Source organism: Cherax quadricarinatus, chromosome 47 (assembly GCF_038502225.1).
Source record: "Cherax quadricarinatus isolate ZL_2023a chromosome 47, ASM3850222v1, whole genome shotgun sequence".
Lineage (NCBI taxonomy): Eukaryota > Metazoa > Arthropoda > Malacostraca > Decapoda > Parastacidae > Cherax > Cherax quadricarinatus.
In genome coordinates this window covers 14,294,025-14,309,024 of record NC_091338.1, presented here as the reverse complement: position 1 = coordinate 14,309,024, position 15,000 = coordinate 14,294,025, and the positions used below count along the sequence as shown (strand labels likewise).

The window sequence follows — 15,000 nt, the reverse complement described above, 5'->3', positions numbered from 1 at the left end:
AAGCTATATCAAGAGAGATTATTATAATGATGTAGTCATTCTACCAAGGGTTTATGAACTTCCAGAGCATCAACTACTGACAATAGGTAGCACATTTTCTTTCCCTGTAGCATATGGTAAGAAAGCAAAAATATATTTCAAATCTAGAATTTTTTGTTTTACCTGTGTAATTACCAGTTAAAAGACCAATAGCCAACAACTGATCAATGGTTACAGAAACAATGCTGATCTTCAATACTAATTTTTTAATGAGGATGGATCTAGTGCATCTATTGGTTGTGCTACACAGGTAATGTAGAGTACCACTCAACAATAGTGGAGTAATTGGTATTTGGCATCAAACTCTCCCTTTCTCTCTACCTTAGGTGTATGTACCATTTTTTATTAACATAGCAATTTTAATATTTCCTTAGTAAATCTAGTATTGTACATACAATTCTTCAAGTATGATTTCTGTTCTCAATGTCTTATAATTTCTTCATCTATTACAATGGCAATACAGGTATAGCACAGGAGACTAAAATGTGCATATACAGATTCCTTACGATCTTTCTGTTGTGGTTACCTGAAGTAATATTATGTGGAAGAAGTTCTCAGAGAGTCACATAAGTAATATGAGGTACTGAAAAGAAAAACAATGAATTTGCCAATGTCACTTCTGAGAAAACTGCCTACAAAAGTTCACAGCATGTTTGCAACAATATCTACTTAACCAACCACACAATTTTTATCAAACTGGTCTCATTTTAAAGACAGATGAAAATTTTTGTATAAAAAATGCAATTTTTGCTCCTAACACACTTTTTGCTCAATGGCAATCTAGTCAGTTTTCTTCTCAGTGCCTCATATGCAAGTTGTCAGGTTATAAAGTTTATCTGATGTTACCTAATCTTATAAATTACTATACTATTATGGACAAAGCAGGCAGGAAGATTAATATACAGGACAAATGGACACAATTAAGAAATATTTTTGTAAGCAGTATTGTACACCCTGGACATGAATTACTGATGTCAAACTGATCATACAATGGCAAAGAACAATAAAAAACAATAAAACTAATACATTTTTTACTTTTATGCAAAATTATTAGTAATCATGTACGATTTCAATTCTATTTCCAAGGATAACTTGCAATTTATGGATTTAGAAAAGGCATATGATAGAGTGGATAGGGGAGCAGTGTGGTAGATGTTGCAAGTACAGTGGACCCCCGGTTAACGATTTTAATCCGTGCAAGAGGGCTCATCGTTATGCGAAATAATCGTTATGCGAATGAATTTTCCCCATAAGAAATAATGGAAATAAAATTAATCCGTGCAAGACGCCCAAAAGTATGAAAAAAATTTTTTTTTACCACATGAAATGTTAATTTTAATACACACAAACTGAAAAAGGCATGCACAATTAAATGACACTTACTTTTATTGAAGATCTGGTGATGATTGATGGGATGGGAGGAGGGGAGAGAGTGTGTTAGTGTTTAGAAGGGGAATCCCCTTCCATTAGGACTTGAGGTAGTAAGTCCTTTTCTGGGGTTACTTCCCTTCTTCTTTTAATGCCACTAGGGCCAGCTTCAGAGTCACTGGACTTCTTTCGCACAAGATATCTGTCCATAGTGGCCTGTACCTCTCGTTCCTTTATGACTTGCCTTAAGTGTTTCACAACATTGTCAGTGTAATAATCACCAGCACGGCTTGCAATAGCTGTGTGAGGGTGATTTTCATCCATGAAGGTTTGCACTTCAAGCCACTTAGCACAGATTTCCTTTATCTTTGTAGTAGGCAACTTCTTCAATTTCTCTCTCCCCTCCTCTGAACCAGTTTCCTCAGGTCTGGCCTCTTGCTCTTGAAGTTGATCTATCAGCTCATCAGTGGTTAGTTCTTCATTGTCCTCCTCCACCAACTCTTCCACATCCTCCCCACTAACCTCCAACCCCAAGGACTTTCCCAATGCCACAATGGATTCCTCAACTGGCACAGGATTCTCAGGGTTAGCCTCAAACCCTTCAAAATCCCTTTTGTCTACACATTCTGGCCACAGTTTCTTCCAAGCAGAGTTCAAGGTCCTCTTAGTCACTTCCTCCCAAGCCTTACCTATAAGGTTTACACAATTGAGGATATTAAAGTGATCTCTCCAAAACTCTCTTAGAGTCAGTTGAGTTTCTGAGGTCATTACAAAGCACCTTTCAAACAGAGCTTTTGTGTACAGTTTCTTGAAGTTGGAAATAACCTGCTGGTCCATGGGCTGCAGGAGAGGAGTGGTATTAGGAGGCAAAAACTTCACCTTAATGAAGCTCATGTCCCCATAAAGTCGCTCTGCCACGTCTGTAGGATGACCAGGGGCATTGTCTAACACCAGGAGGCACTTAAGTTCTAATTTCTTTTCAGTTAGGTAATTTTTCACATTGGGGGCAAATGCATGGTGTAACCAGTTATAGAAAAATTCCCTAGTGACCCATGCCTTACTGTTTGCCCTCCACAGCACACACAAATTATCCTTGAGGACATTCTTTTGCCTGAACGCTCTGGGAGTTTCAGAGTGATACACTAATAAAGGCTTCACTTTGCAATCACCAGTAGCATTGGCACACATCAACAAAGTAAGCCTGTCTTTCATAGGCTTATGTCCTGGGAGTGCCTTTTCCTCCTGAGTAATGTAGGTCCTGCTTGGCATTTTCTTCCAGAACAGGCCTGTTTCATCACAATTAAACACTTGTTCAGGTTTCAGTCCTTCAGTTTCTATGTACTCCTTGAATTCCTGCACATATTTTTCAGCCGCTTTGTGGTCCGAACTGGCAGCCTCACCATGCCTTATCACACTATGGATGCCACTACGCTTCTTAAATCTCTCAAACCAACCTTTGCTGGCCTTAAATTCACTCACATCATCACTAGTTGCAGGCATTTTTTTAATTAAATCCTCATGCAACTTCCTAGCCTTTTCACATATGATCGCTTGAGAGATGCTATCTCCTGCTATCTGTTTTTCATTTATCCACACCAATAAGAGTCTCTCAACATCTTCCATCACTTGCGATCTTTGTTTCGAAAACACAGTTGAACCTTTGGCAAGAACAGCTTCCTTGATTGTCTTTCTGGTGCCCACAATAGTAGCGATGGTTGATTGGGGTTTCTTGTACAGCTTGACTAGGTCGGCTATACGCACTCCACTTTCATACTTATCAATTATCTCTTTCTTCATCTCTATAGTAATTCTTACCCTTTGAGGTGTAGGGTTGGCACTAGAAGCTTTCTTGGGGCCCATGGTCACTTATTTTCCAGAAACAGCACCGAAAATACTGTAATAATACGAAATATTCCGAGTGTATGCTTGGATGTTACCGCGGAGGCTGGCTGGTAAACAATGGGACGGGGCGGCACATGTGAGGCTGGCTGAGGGCACATTGGACGCGTCTCGGACGAAAATCAGTAAGCGGGTTTTTAATCGGTATGCGCGGCAAAAATTTTGCGATAAAAGTAATCGTTATGCGGAAAAATCGCTATGTGATGCCATCGTTATGCGGGGGTCCACTGTATATGGAATAGGAAGTAAGTTACTAAATGCTGTAAAGAGTTTCATGAGGATAGTGAGGCTCAGGTTAGGGTGTGTAGAAGAGAGGGAGACTACTTCCCAGTAAAAGTAGGTCTTAGACAGGGATGTGTAATGTCACCATTGTTGTTTAATATATTTCTAGATGGGGTTGTAAAAGAAGTAAATGCTAGGGTGTTGAGGAGAGGCGTGGGATTAAATTATGGGGAATCAAATACAAAATGGGAGTTGACACAGTTACTTTTTGCTGATGATACTGTGATTATGGGAGATTCTAAAGAAAAGTTGCAAAGGTTAGCGGACAAGTTTGGGAGGGTGTGTAAAGGTAGAAAGTTGAAAGTGAACATAGATAAGAGTAAGGTGATGAGGGTATCAAATGATTTAAAGAAAAATTGGATATCACATTAGAGAGAGGGAGTATGGAAGAAGTGAATGTTTTCAGATATTTGGGATTTGACATGTCAGCAGACGGGTTTATGAAGGATGAAGTTAACCATAGAACTAATGGAAAAAAGGTGAGTGGTGCATTGAGATATGTGTGGAAACAAAAAACGTTATCTATGGAGGCAAAGAAGCGAATGTATGGAAGTATAGTGGTACCAACTCTCTTATATGGGTGTGAAGCTTGGGTGGTAAATGCTGCAGCGAGGAGGCAGTTGGAGGCAGTGGAGATGTCCTAAGGGCAATGTGTAGTGTAAATATTATGCAGAAAATTTGGAGTTTGGAAATTTGGTGTGGAGTTAATAAAAGTGTTAGTCAGAGGGCTGAAGAGGAGTCATTGAGGTGGTTTGGTCATTTAGTGAGAATGAATCAAAGTAGAATGACACGGAGAGCGTATAAATCTGTAGAGAAAGGAAGGCAGGGTAGAGGTCCTCCTCGAAAAGGTTGGAGGAAGGGGGGTAAAGGTGGTTTTGTGTTTTAGGGGGCTTGGACTTCCAGCAAGCGTGCGTCAAAGTGTTAGACAGGAGAGAATTGAGACGAATGGTTTTTGGGACCTAACGAGCTGTTGGAATGTGAGCAGGGTAATATTTAGTGAAGGGATTCAGGGAAACCGGTTATTTTTATATAGCCGGACTTGAGTACTGGAAATGAGAAGTACAATGCCTGTGCTTTAAAGGAGGGGTTTGGGATATTGGCAGTTTGGAGGGATATGTTACATCTCTCTATATATGCTTCTAAACTGTTGTATCTGGGTGCCTCTACAAAAACAGTGATTATGTATGCGAGGTGAAAGTGTTGAATGATGGTGAAAGTATTTTCTTTTCGAGGATTTTCTTTCTTTTTGGGTCACCATGCCTTGGTGGGAGACGGCCGACTTGTTGAGGAAAAAAAAAATTGCAGTAGTTTAAATAAAATAAGCTTTTCCCTATTATTTAAAGCAACAAAATTTTAACAGCCAAAAGGAAGCTACAAAAACCATAAACAACAACACAACACATTACATGACCTCATAACATGTATGCAAGAAAAAATCTCAAAAACTTCACTTGACGAATAGTGAACAGCATGCAAAGTTACTAATGACTCGACAAATTAGGTCCAAAAAACTGCCCCAAAGACAAAAAATTATTTAAATCATATTCACAGAGAAGCACCAAATCTAGAAGGGATCATACAGCATCTGATGAATGGGAGGTAATAAGGTATGACCCAAAGAAAAATACTTCCAATTTCTCGTATCAACAAACCTTCACCAGCATCAAGGTAACCTCCTCGAAGGAACCCAAAACAATATAGTTTACTGTATGATCTAAGGCCACAAATGTGTCAAATATTAAGTAATTCATTAACCCCTTGACTGTCGCACCCCCAAATCCTGAGGTGTCTCCTGGTGTTGCAAAATTTAAAAAAAAAAAAAAAAAAAAAAAAAAAAAAATCTTATGAAATGATAGAGAATCTTTTCCCAATTGTAATGACACCAAAAGAACAAAATTTAATGGAAAACTGACGGAATTACGCTCTCGCAAAGTTAGCGACCTCTGCGATATTTACGAATTGGCAATTTCACCTACTTTGAGCCCTATTTTCAGCTAATTCCATTGTTCCAGTTGACCAAACTCATAGCTATTTCTTTAGAACTCCATTTTTTCTATCGATTGAATACAAGAAACTGCCCATTTACCAATTTCAACTACCCAATAACATGGTCAGAAATTTGCAATTTGGCTAATTTCACAAAAATTTAAAATATGACAATTTCAAAATAGGGTCCAGAATGAACAAAACAGACATTCCTGGCTCTAAAATAACATTTTCTTTGTTCATCAGTCACATCTCCAGGCCCCTCTGATATTACTCTTGCTTTCTATTTTGAATTTTTATTCAAACAAAAAATAAAAATAAAAGATTTACTGTTCTGCAGACTACTGCAATATTGTAATAATTGTATAAATAATGTCAACCCATTCATGACTGCATATCAGAATGGCTACTTGAACATTTATTGGAAAATGACATCATTTGTTTACTTTTGAACATCGGCAAAAATCAAACATTTTCCCTATTTTGAGCTCCATTTCAAGGTTCTTTTCATAGTAAAACCAATCAAAATCATTCTATCAAATGAGACCAAGAAAATGAGAATACAGCCATAAATACTATACGAAAATAGACCACAAAGTCGGCATTTTAATTAAAAAAAAAGTCGGAGGAGTTTTTTTTTTCTCATTATGCACTGCGTGCTGCAAGATTTTTTTTATATGGTGCACACTGACCACACAGACCCATTCTCTCACATGTGGGCCTACCAGCTTTCTCCTGCTTGATTTGAAGCTGCTAGAATTTATGAGTATATATACATCAAAAATTGCTCTTAAGACGTATATATATGACCAAAACAGTCAAAGGGTTAAAGGCTTGAAGATACAGCACTCCTAATTCATATGAAAGCCATAATTAGTTATCAAAACTGCAATTAAGAAGGTAATTATAATTACAATTGTGTACATGTGTCCTTTTTTTTTATCACACTGGCTGTCTCCCACCAAGATAGGACAACCTATAAAAAAAAAAACCACTTTCACCATCATTCACTCCATCACTGTTTTACCAGAGCCACGCAGACACTATGGTTCAGACACCCCTCCAAACTGCAAATATCCCCACCCCTCCTTCAGAATGCAGGCACTGTACTTTCCACCTCCTGGACTCAAGTCCGGCTAACTGGTTTCCCCGAGTCCTTTCACAAAAATTACCCTCTCTTATCAGAAAATAAATCTCTCTCTACTCATTCTATAAAAATAACAACATCTACTAATTTATCTTGTCAATTTCTTTATAAACACTGTCTTACCTGTCATCTTTACTCTTCTTTTTTGGTGGAATTTGTGCTTTTTCTTTCTCCTTCTTGAAAAACTGTGGCACAATCTGGAAGTCTCGTACTACACGTTTTCTTCGAGAACGCTCACGAAGTCTTCGCATATACATATCCACCTATGAAATAAAACTCAAGGATGAAATCAAGAGCCTCCAATCTTTAATAAAATTATAAATTTAAAGAAAAAAATAAACCTTCAAGCAGTTTAACAATAAATACAGTATATAACGAAACAGCCTGTGCCTGCAATGGCAATAACATCAGATAATTCATTGAATCCTAGCATGTTGAGCTATGCCAGTACAACCAATTACTGTATAGTACATGCATACATCAATTTCTTACCACAAAGCATGATAAAAAAAAGTAATGTAAACTAAGACTAACTTCTAAAAAACTAAAAATACAAAAAACATAATTTTGTGTCATAACAAAATAGTTAAACATATTGTGTTGAAAAATAAGACTCAAATTCAAAAGCCAATAAGTTAAAAACCCACTATAACTCTAAAAAACACACTGCACTTTCATTCTCATTTAGAGATTTTTTTTAAGCACATTGACTGTCTTCCACCAAAGTAAAGTGATCCAAAAAAGAAGAAACAATTTAACCACCATTCACTCTATCACTGTCTTGCAGAGGCATGCCAATACTACAGTTCAGATGTCCCTCCAAACTGTGAATACCCCACCCCTGCTTCAGAATGCAGGCACTGTACTTCCCACCTCCAGGACTTAAGTCCAGCTAACCAGTTTTCTTGAATCACTTCATATTACCTTGCTCACACTTCAATAGCACATCAGATAAAAAAAAACACATCTCCACTCCTAATACACTCACACATGCCTATTGCATGTCCAAAGCCCCTAGAACTCAAAACCTCCTTTCTCCATACCCCTCCTTCCTTCCACTCCAGATTTGTGTGTCCTAGTCATCCTGGTTTTCTCCATCCAGACCACCTCATCCTTCCTCAGCCTCTGAATAATATGTTTGTTAATTCCATAGCTCCTCATCTCCAAACTCTGAATTCTCTGTGTAATATTCGCACCACTCGCTACCCTCAAACACTCTACTTCCTCCAAATTCCTCCCACTGCAAAATTCAAAACTGATGCTTTATAACCATACAACAGTTTTGGTACCACTACGTGTATATGTACTCTGGTACATTCCCCTTCTTGTTTCCATTGATAAAGTTCTTTGCAATTATCCTCTATTTACTACTGAAGTCTTTTCTTACTTGTCTTGCCACATCTTTGTAGTAACTCTTGAACAAAACATATTAGCACCTTGCAGTCACGTATAAGTGAGAACTTACCAAGGTCTATATTATAAAGGATGGAAACAAAGTATGTACTGAAAAATATTTAACAAACCTGTGCAAGTTTAAGGGCCATATCAATATCTTCATCATCAACTGGATGGATGAATAGAGGTGCTATTGTTGCTTCTGCATCATTGTCCCATTCCTATATGAAATAAAATATTATAAAGCAATATGTAAAGTAAAAGGACACAAGTGCAACTAATGTGACATTTGACACTTGTGTCCTTTTACTTTACATATTGTCGGTAATTCTACCAACTTTATTACATTATAAAACAAGAAAACAGAAGAGAAAAACACCAAGAAAACATAAGACAAACACAATGGCAGAAATTAATCTTCTCTATTTCTAAACCATTTTAGCATATACATATTTTGTTTTTAATAGAGCAAAGCCTAAAAGAGGAAAGAATGTCTTGAAATCTTACAAAAATGTTTGAGTTCAGTTTTTTGTTCTACAGATCAAATTAATTTTTAGTGTCAAGAAATAACAAAATAGCCTTAAAAGATGGCTGTTCCAATTGATACATATGTCTATTAGTACTTAGCAGTTGATAGAAAAATAAATACAGAAGCAGTATAATGTGATCCTTTATTGACAACGCTCTGCCCACACAGTGGGTTTTATCGAGTCACAAACATATACCTGGGTGAAAGGTATGTGAGTATTTATAGGATGGAGTCAGGTGGAGAATGCTGGGTCAGGTTGGATCTGAACCTGCATGTGACAGTCTTCCATGTAGGGTGATAGAAGCTAGGACCTTTGGTAGCTTTAAAGAGAGATTGGACAAATATACGAGTAGATCTTCTGCCAAGAAACTCTTTCATTGTTATCCCACATAAGAACACAAGAATGGAGGAAGACTGCAGAAGGTCTGCTCATATATTTGTCCAATCTCTTTTTAAAGCTACCCAAGGTCCTAGCCTCTATGACCCTACTCAAAAGATTGTCACACGCAGGTTCAGATCCAACCTACCCAGCATTCTCCACCTGACTCCATCCTATTAATACTCAAGTACCTTTCACCCAGGTAGATCTGTTTGTGACTTGATAAAGCCCACTGTGTGGGCAGAACATTGTCAATAAGTGATCACATTATACTGCTTCTGTGTTTATTTTTCCATTGTGTTAGTATTTTATACCATTTATTTCCATTAGCAGTTGGTACATGTTTTACAAAAAAAAAAAAAACTGAGTGAATGGCCGTTAGAAGTTGATCTTTATCCTCTTCACATTCTTTCATAATGTACAAGCTTTGAAAAAGTTTTGTTTAAAATCACTGTTACTGTATTATTCATTAATTTAAATTAGATATAGTGAGAAATTAGTTGTAAAACATCTGTTTCTAGTTTCTTTTCTACTGGAGGACAAAAGTAAACAGCCAAAATGCCTTTATTTCCCTATTCATATTTAAATTTAACTTTCCAGAACAAACTCTTCCAAATATAACTAGAAAAAGAGAAGAAAATTAAAAGTCTAATTTAATACTTAATAAATGACACTGCTCACAAGATGCTGTATATTACATTAATTATTTTGTACACAGCTTACAGTAAATGCTTCTAAAAAGTTACTATAACTTATACATAAACCATTCAACATTTGACTTATAATGTACAGGAAAATTACAAAAATTACAATGTCTGAATTATCCTATTAAACAGCATTAATGCATATGCTATAACTCTTAATCTGAAAACACAAACAAGAACAAACCCTCTCAAAATCATCTCTATGAGGCATGTATCCAAGGATGGTGTTCTCCTCGGAAGACAGAGGCTGTGAGGGTAGAGATGAACCCAGTGTAGGTGATAATGGCCCTGTGTCTGCAGATGTGTGTTCTATTGGCAACTGCAATCTCTCTAGGGCTGGTTTCCAGGAAGCTCTTCCAATGCTGCCATCTATGTAACTGCTGATATATTTATTTCTTGCATCTGTTAATTAACAATTACATGTACCATCATTATGAGAAGAATGTCAGCTAAATTTATAGAGTTCATTTTAACCCTTTGACTGTCGAGACCCCAAATCCTGAAGTGCCTCTCCTTGTCACAAAATATTCGAAAAAAAAAAATTCTTATGAAATGATAGACATCTTTTCCCAATGCTAATGACGCCAAAAGTACAAAATTTAATGGAAAACTTGCGGAATTATGCTCTTACGAAGTTAGTGATCTCGGTGATATATACGCATCGGCAATTTCGCCCACATTGAGCCCTATTTTCAGCCAATTCCATTGTTCCAGATGACCAAACTCATAGCTATTTCTTTAGAGCTCCATTTGTTCTATCGAATGAGTACAAGAAACCGCCCATTTATCAATTTCAACTACCCAATAAAGTAGTCAGAAACTGGCAATTTGACCAATTTCACACAAATTAAAAAAGATGCCAATTTCAAAATAGGGTCCAGAATAAACAATGCAGACATTCCTGGCACTAAAATTACATTTTCTCTGTTCATTAGTCACATCTCCAGGCCCCTCTTATATTAGTATTGCTTTCTATTTTGAATTTTTACTCACAAAAAAAATAGAAGATTTACTGTTATGCAGACTACTGCATTATTGTAATAATTGTATAAATAATGTCAACCCATTCGTGACTGCATATCAGAATGGCTAGTAGGACACTTATTGGAAGGTGATGTCATTTGTTTACTCTCGAACATCAGCAAAAATCAAACATTTCCGCTAATTTGAGCTCAATTTCAAGGTCTTTTTCATCATGAAACCATTCAAAATCCTCTCTATTTCTGTAAAATTCTTCCATTCTATCAAATTAGACCAAGAAAACGAGAATACAACCATTAATACTATTCAAAAATACACCTCAAAGTCAGCGTTTTATTCCAAAAAAAAAATGGTCGGAGTTTTTTTTTTTCTCATTATGCACTATGTGCTGCAGGATTTTTTTTATACTGCACACACTGATCACACAGACCCATTGTCTCACATGTGGGCAGACTCCCGCTTGATTTGAAGCCACTAGAATTTTGGTGTACTAATACGTCACCGACACTGGCTCGTAAGATGTATATATATGACACCGACAGTCAAAGGGTTAATGACATATAATACAGTACACTATGAAAAATTCCTTCCTGTTCTCAAAACACATGAATACTGAATCAATATCAATTACAATAAAAATGTGAATTAACAAGAAAAAATGTGTGAGAATTAAATGTGACAGAAAAAAAACGAAGTGGAGAATCAATAAGTTTCTTGCAAAGCACAGTAAAACCTCTCGGTAATGGACCTCTCATTAACAGATTTCACCAATTTTAGAATTAGGAGGAATATCAGTGGGGTGTATAAACTGAAGGTAGAAACAATGTGCTAAAAAATGTCTAACCAAGGCACGACTTTTAGCAATAAGTTCAAGTTGGAAAAATTTCAATTTAAGAACATAAGAACATACAGTAGGGTTATATGATTGAGGGGGATATGATAGAGGTGTATAAATGGAAAACAGGAATAAATAAAGGGGATGTAAATAGCGTGCTGAAAATATCCAGCCAAAACAGGACTCGCAGCAATGGCTTCAAGTTGGAAAAGTTCAGATTCAGGAAAGACACAGGAAAGCACTGGTTTGGTAACAGAGTTGTGGATGAGTGGAACAAACTAGGTTGGATAAGTACATGAGTGGGAAGGGTTGGATTTGAGTGGGACTTTCACATCAGAGCTTATTTCTTGGGTGGCATTGAAAATTGGGTTGGGTAAATGTTTTGTTAGTGGGATGAATTGTAAAGGACCTGCCTAGTATGGGCCAGCAGGCCTCCTGCAGTGTTCCTCCTTTCTTATGTTCTTATGTTCTTATGTTCTTATGTACCGTCATAGAAGCTAAGACCTTGTGTAGTTTTAAAAATAGGTTGTGTGGGTGGGTGGGTGTGAGATGGACCTGACTAGCTTGGGCTACCAGGTCTGGTGTCATGCTCCTTCCTTAAGTGGAAGTGACCTGATTAGGTGGTCATTGTTCTAGGCCGAGGGGTGACATAGACCTGCTTCGCGTGGGTCAGTAGGCCTCTTGAAGTGTTCCTTCTTTCTTATGTTCTTATCATTGAAAGAATTACAGGTAAGACAGAGAGTAGGATTACAGACGAGGAATGAGGCTTTAGAGTAGGTAGGGGATGTGTAGGTCAAGTGTTAACATTGAAGCATGTATGTGAACAGTACAGTGGACCCCCGGTTAACGATATTTTTTCACTCCAGAAGTATGTTCAGGTGCCAGTACTGACCGAATTTGTTCCCATAAGGAATATTGTGAAGTAGATTAGTCCATTTCAGACCCCCAAACATACACGTACAAACGCACTTACATAAATACACTTACATAATTGGTCGCATTCGGAGGTGATCGTTATGCGGGGGTCCACTGTATTTAGATAGAGGTAGGGAAGTTTTCATTGCATTTATGGATTTAGAAAAGGCATATGACAGAGTGGATAGGGGAACAATGTGGCAGATGTTGCAAGTATATGGAATAGGTAGCAAGTTACTAAATGCTGTAAAGAGTTTTTATGAGGATAGTGAGGCTCAGGTTAGGGTGTGTAGGAGAGAGGGAGATTACTTCCCAGTAAAAGTAGGTCTTAGACAGGGATGTGTAATGTCACCATTGTTGTTTAATATATTTACAGACGGGGTTGTAAAAGAAGTAAATGCTAGGGTGTTGGGGAGAGGGGTGGGATTATATTATGGGGAATCAAATACAAAATGGGAGTTGACAGTTGCTCTTTGCTGATGATACTGTGTTTATGGGAGATTCTAAAGAAAAGTTGCAAAGGTTAGTGGATGAGTTTGGGAGGGTGTGTAAAGGTAGAAAGTTGAAAGTGAACATAGATAAGAGTAAGGTGATGAGGGTATCAAATGATTTAGATAAAATAAAATTGGATATCACATTGGAGAGGAGTACAGAAGAAGTGAATGTTTTCAGACATTTGGGGGTTGATTGTCAGCAGATGGGTTAATGAAGGATGAGGTTAACCATGGAACTGATGAAGGAAAAAAGGTGAGTGGTGCATGGAGGTATCTGTGGAGACAAAAAAATGTTATCCATGGAGGCAAAGAGGGGAATGTATGAAAGTATAGTGGTACCAACACTCTTATATGGGTGTGAAGCTTAGGTTGCAAATGCTGCAGTGAGGAGGTGGCTGGAGGCAGTGGAGATGTCCTGTCAATGGGCAATGTGTGGTGAAAATATTGTGCAGAGAATTTGGAGTGTGGAAATTAGGAAGTGGTGTGGAGTTACTAAAAGTATTAGTCAAAGGGCTGAAGAGGAGTTGTTGAGGTGGTTTGGTCATTTAGAGACAGTGGATCAAAGTAGAATGACATGGAGAGCATATAAATCTGTAGGGGGAGGATGGCAGGGTAGGGGTCATCCTTGAAAAGATTTGAGGGAGGGGGTAAAGGAGGTTTTGTGGGCGAGGGGCCTGGACTTCCTGCAAGCATGTGTGAGCATGTTAGATAGGAGTAAATGAAGATGAATGGTTTTTTGGGACCTGACGAGCTGTTGGAGTGTGAGCAGGGTAATATTTAGTGAAGGGATTCAGGGAAACCAGTTATTTTTATATAGCTGGTCTTGAGTACTGAAAATGGGAAGTACAATGCCTGCACTTTACAGGAGGTGTTTGGGATACTGGCAGTTTGGAGGGGTATGTTATATATGCTTCTAAACTGTTGTATCTGGGAGCCTCTGAAAAGACAGTGATTATGTGTGAGTGAGGTGAGAGTGTTGAATGATGATGAAAGTATTTTCTTTTTTGGGGATTTTCTTTCTTTTTGAGTCACCCTGCCTCGGTGGGAGACGGCCAACTTGTTGAAAAAAAAAAAGAAGAAAGGAGGAACACTGCAAAAGGCCTGTTGGCCCATACTTGGCAGGTCCTTTACAAAACCAACCCACTAACAAAACATTTGCCCAACCCACTTTCAGTGCAACCCTAACAATAAGCTTTGACAATTCTATTTACTCACATGCAAGTCCCACTAAGATCCAACCCCTCTCATTCATGTATTTATCCAACTTAAACTTGAAACTACCCTAGGTTTTAGCTTCAATAACCCTACTAGGTAGACTGTTCCACTCATCAACTACCCTATTTCCAAACCAATACTTCATATATCCTTTCTAAATCTAAACTCATCTAATTTGAATCCATTACTGTGGGTTCTCTCACTTGGAGGGAGATCTTTAAGACTTCATTTACATCCCCTTTATTAATACCTATCTTCCACTCATACACTTCGATCGTGTCTCCCCTCATTCTTTGTCTTACTAGTGAATGTAACTTAAGGGACTTCAATCTTTATTCATACGAAAGATTTCTTTTGCTATGTACAGTGGACCCTCTGTTTTCGTTAGCCTCTGATTTTGTGACTTTTGGTCATTGCCAACTTCTTTTGTTAAATTATAGTCTCTATTTTTGTTAATTCCCTCTGGTTTCATCAGTCATATGGAACATGTCCGAGTGCCGCGCACACACAAAGCCTCCCACACACACATTCTGAGTCAGTGTGGCGTTTCTCGGCGAGGTCATACGCAACATTTCGTAATAATCCATTGTTTTTTGTGCTTGTTTATTGTGTGTGACTGCTAAATAAGCCACCATGGTCCTAAAGAAAGCTCCTGGTGCCATCCCTTTGGTAAAGAAGGTGAGAAACACGATAGAATTCAAGAAAGAACACACGATAGAATTCAAGAAAGAACTCGTAGCAAAGTACCAAAGTGGAGGAGGAAGAGAGAAGGGAGAATGTGCCTTCTTCAGTGATTCTACGATATGTACAATACTAAAGCAGCAGGAGTCAA

The 15,000-nt window shown here is 37.8% G+C and overlaps 1 protein-coding gene across 11 annotated transcripts in view; it reads right to left on the bottom strand.

The window, feature by feature from the left end:
• The window catches only part of LOC128696471 (Transcriptional adapter 2B), a 220,695-nt gene that overhangs the window by 129,091 nt on the left and 76,604 nt on the right, over nucleotides 1–15,000 (bottom strand). For all 11 annotated transcript variants that reach the window (XR_011393231.1, XR_011393234.1, XR_011393232.1 and 8 more), the window contains exons 5-7: nucleotides 9,913–10,130; nucleotides 8,245–8,337; nucleotides 6,845–6,984 (exon numbers count right to left, since the gene is read on the bottom strand). Coding sequence is in view for 3 of the 11 variants with exons in the window: in XM_070094712.1 (XP_069950813.1) it covers nucleotides 6,845–6,984; nucleotides 8,245–8,337; nucleotides 9,913–10,130 (451 nt within the window). In the remaining 8 variants the exon portion in view is untranslated. The remainder of the gene's footprint in view (nucleotides 1–6,844; nucleotides 6,985–8,244; nucleotides 8,338–9,912; nucleotides 10,131–15,000) is intronic.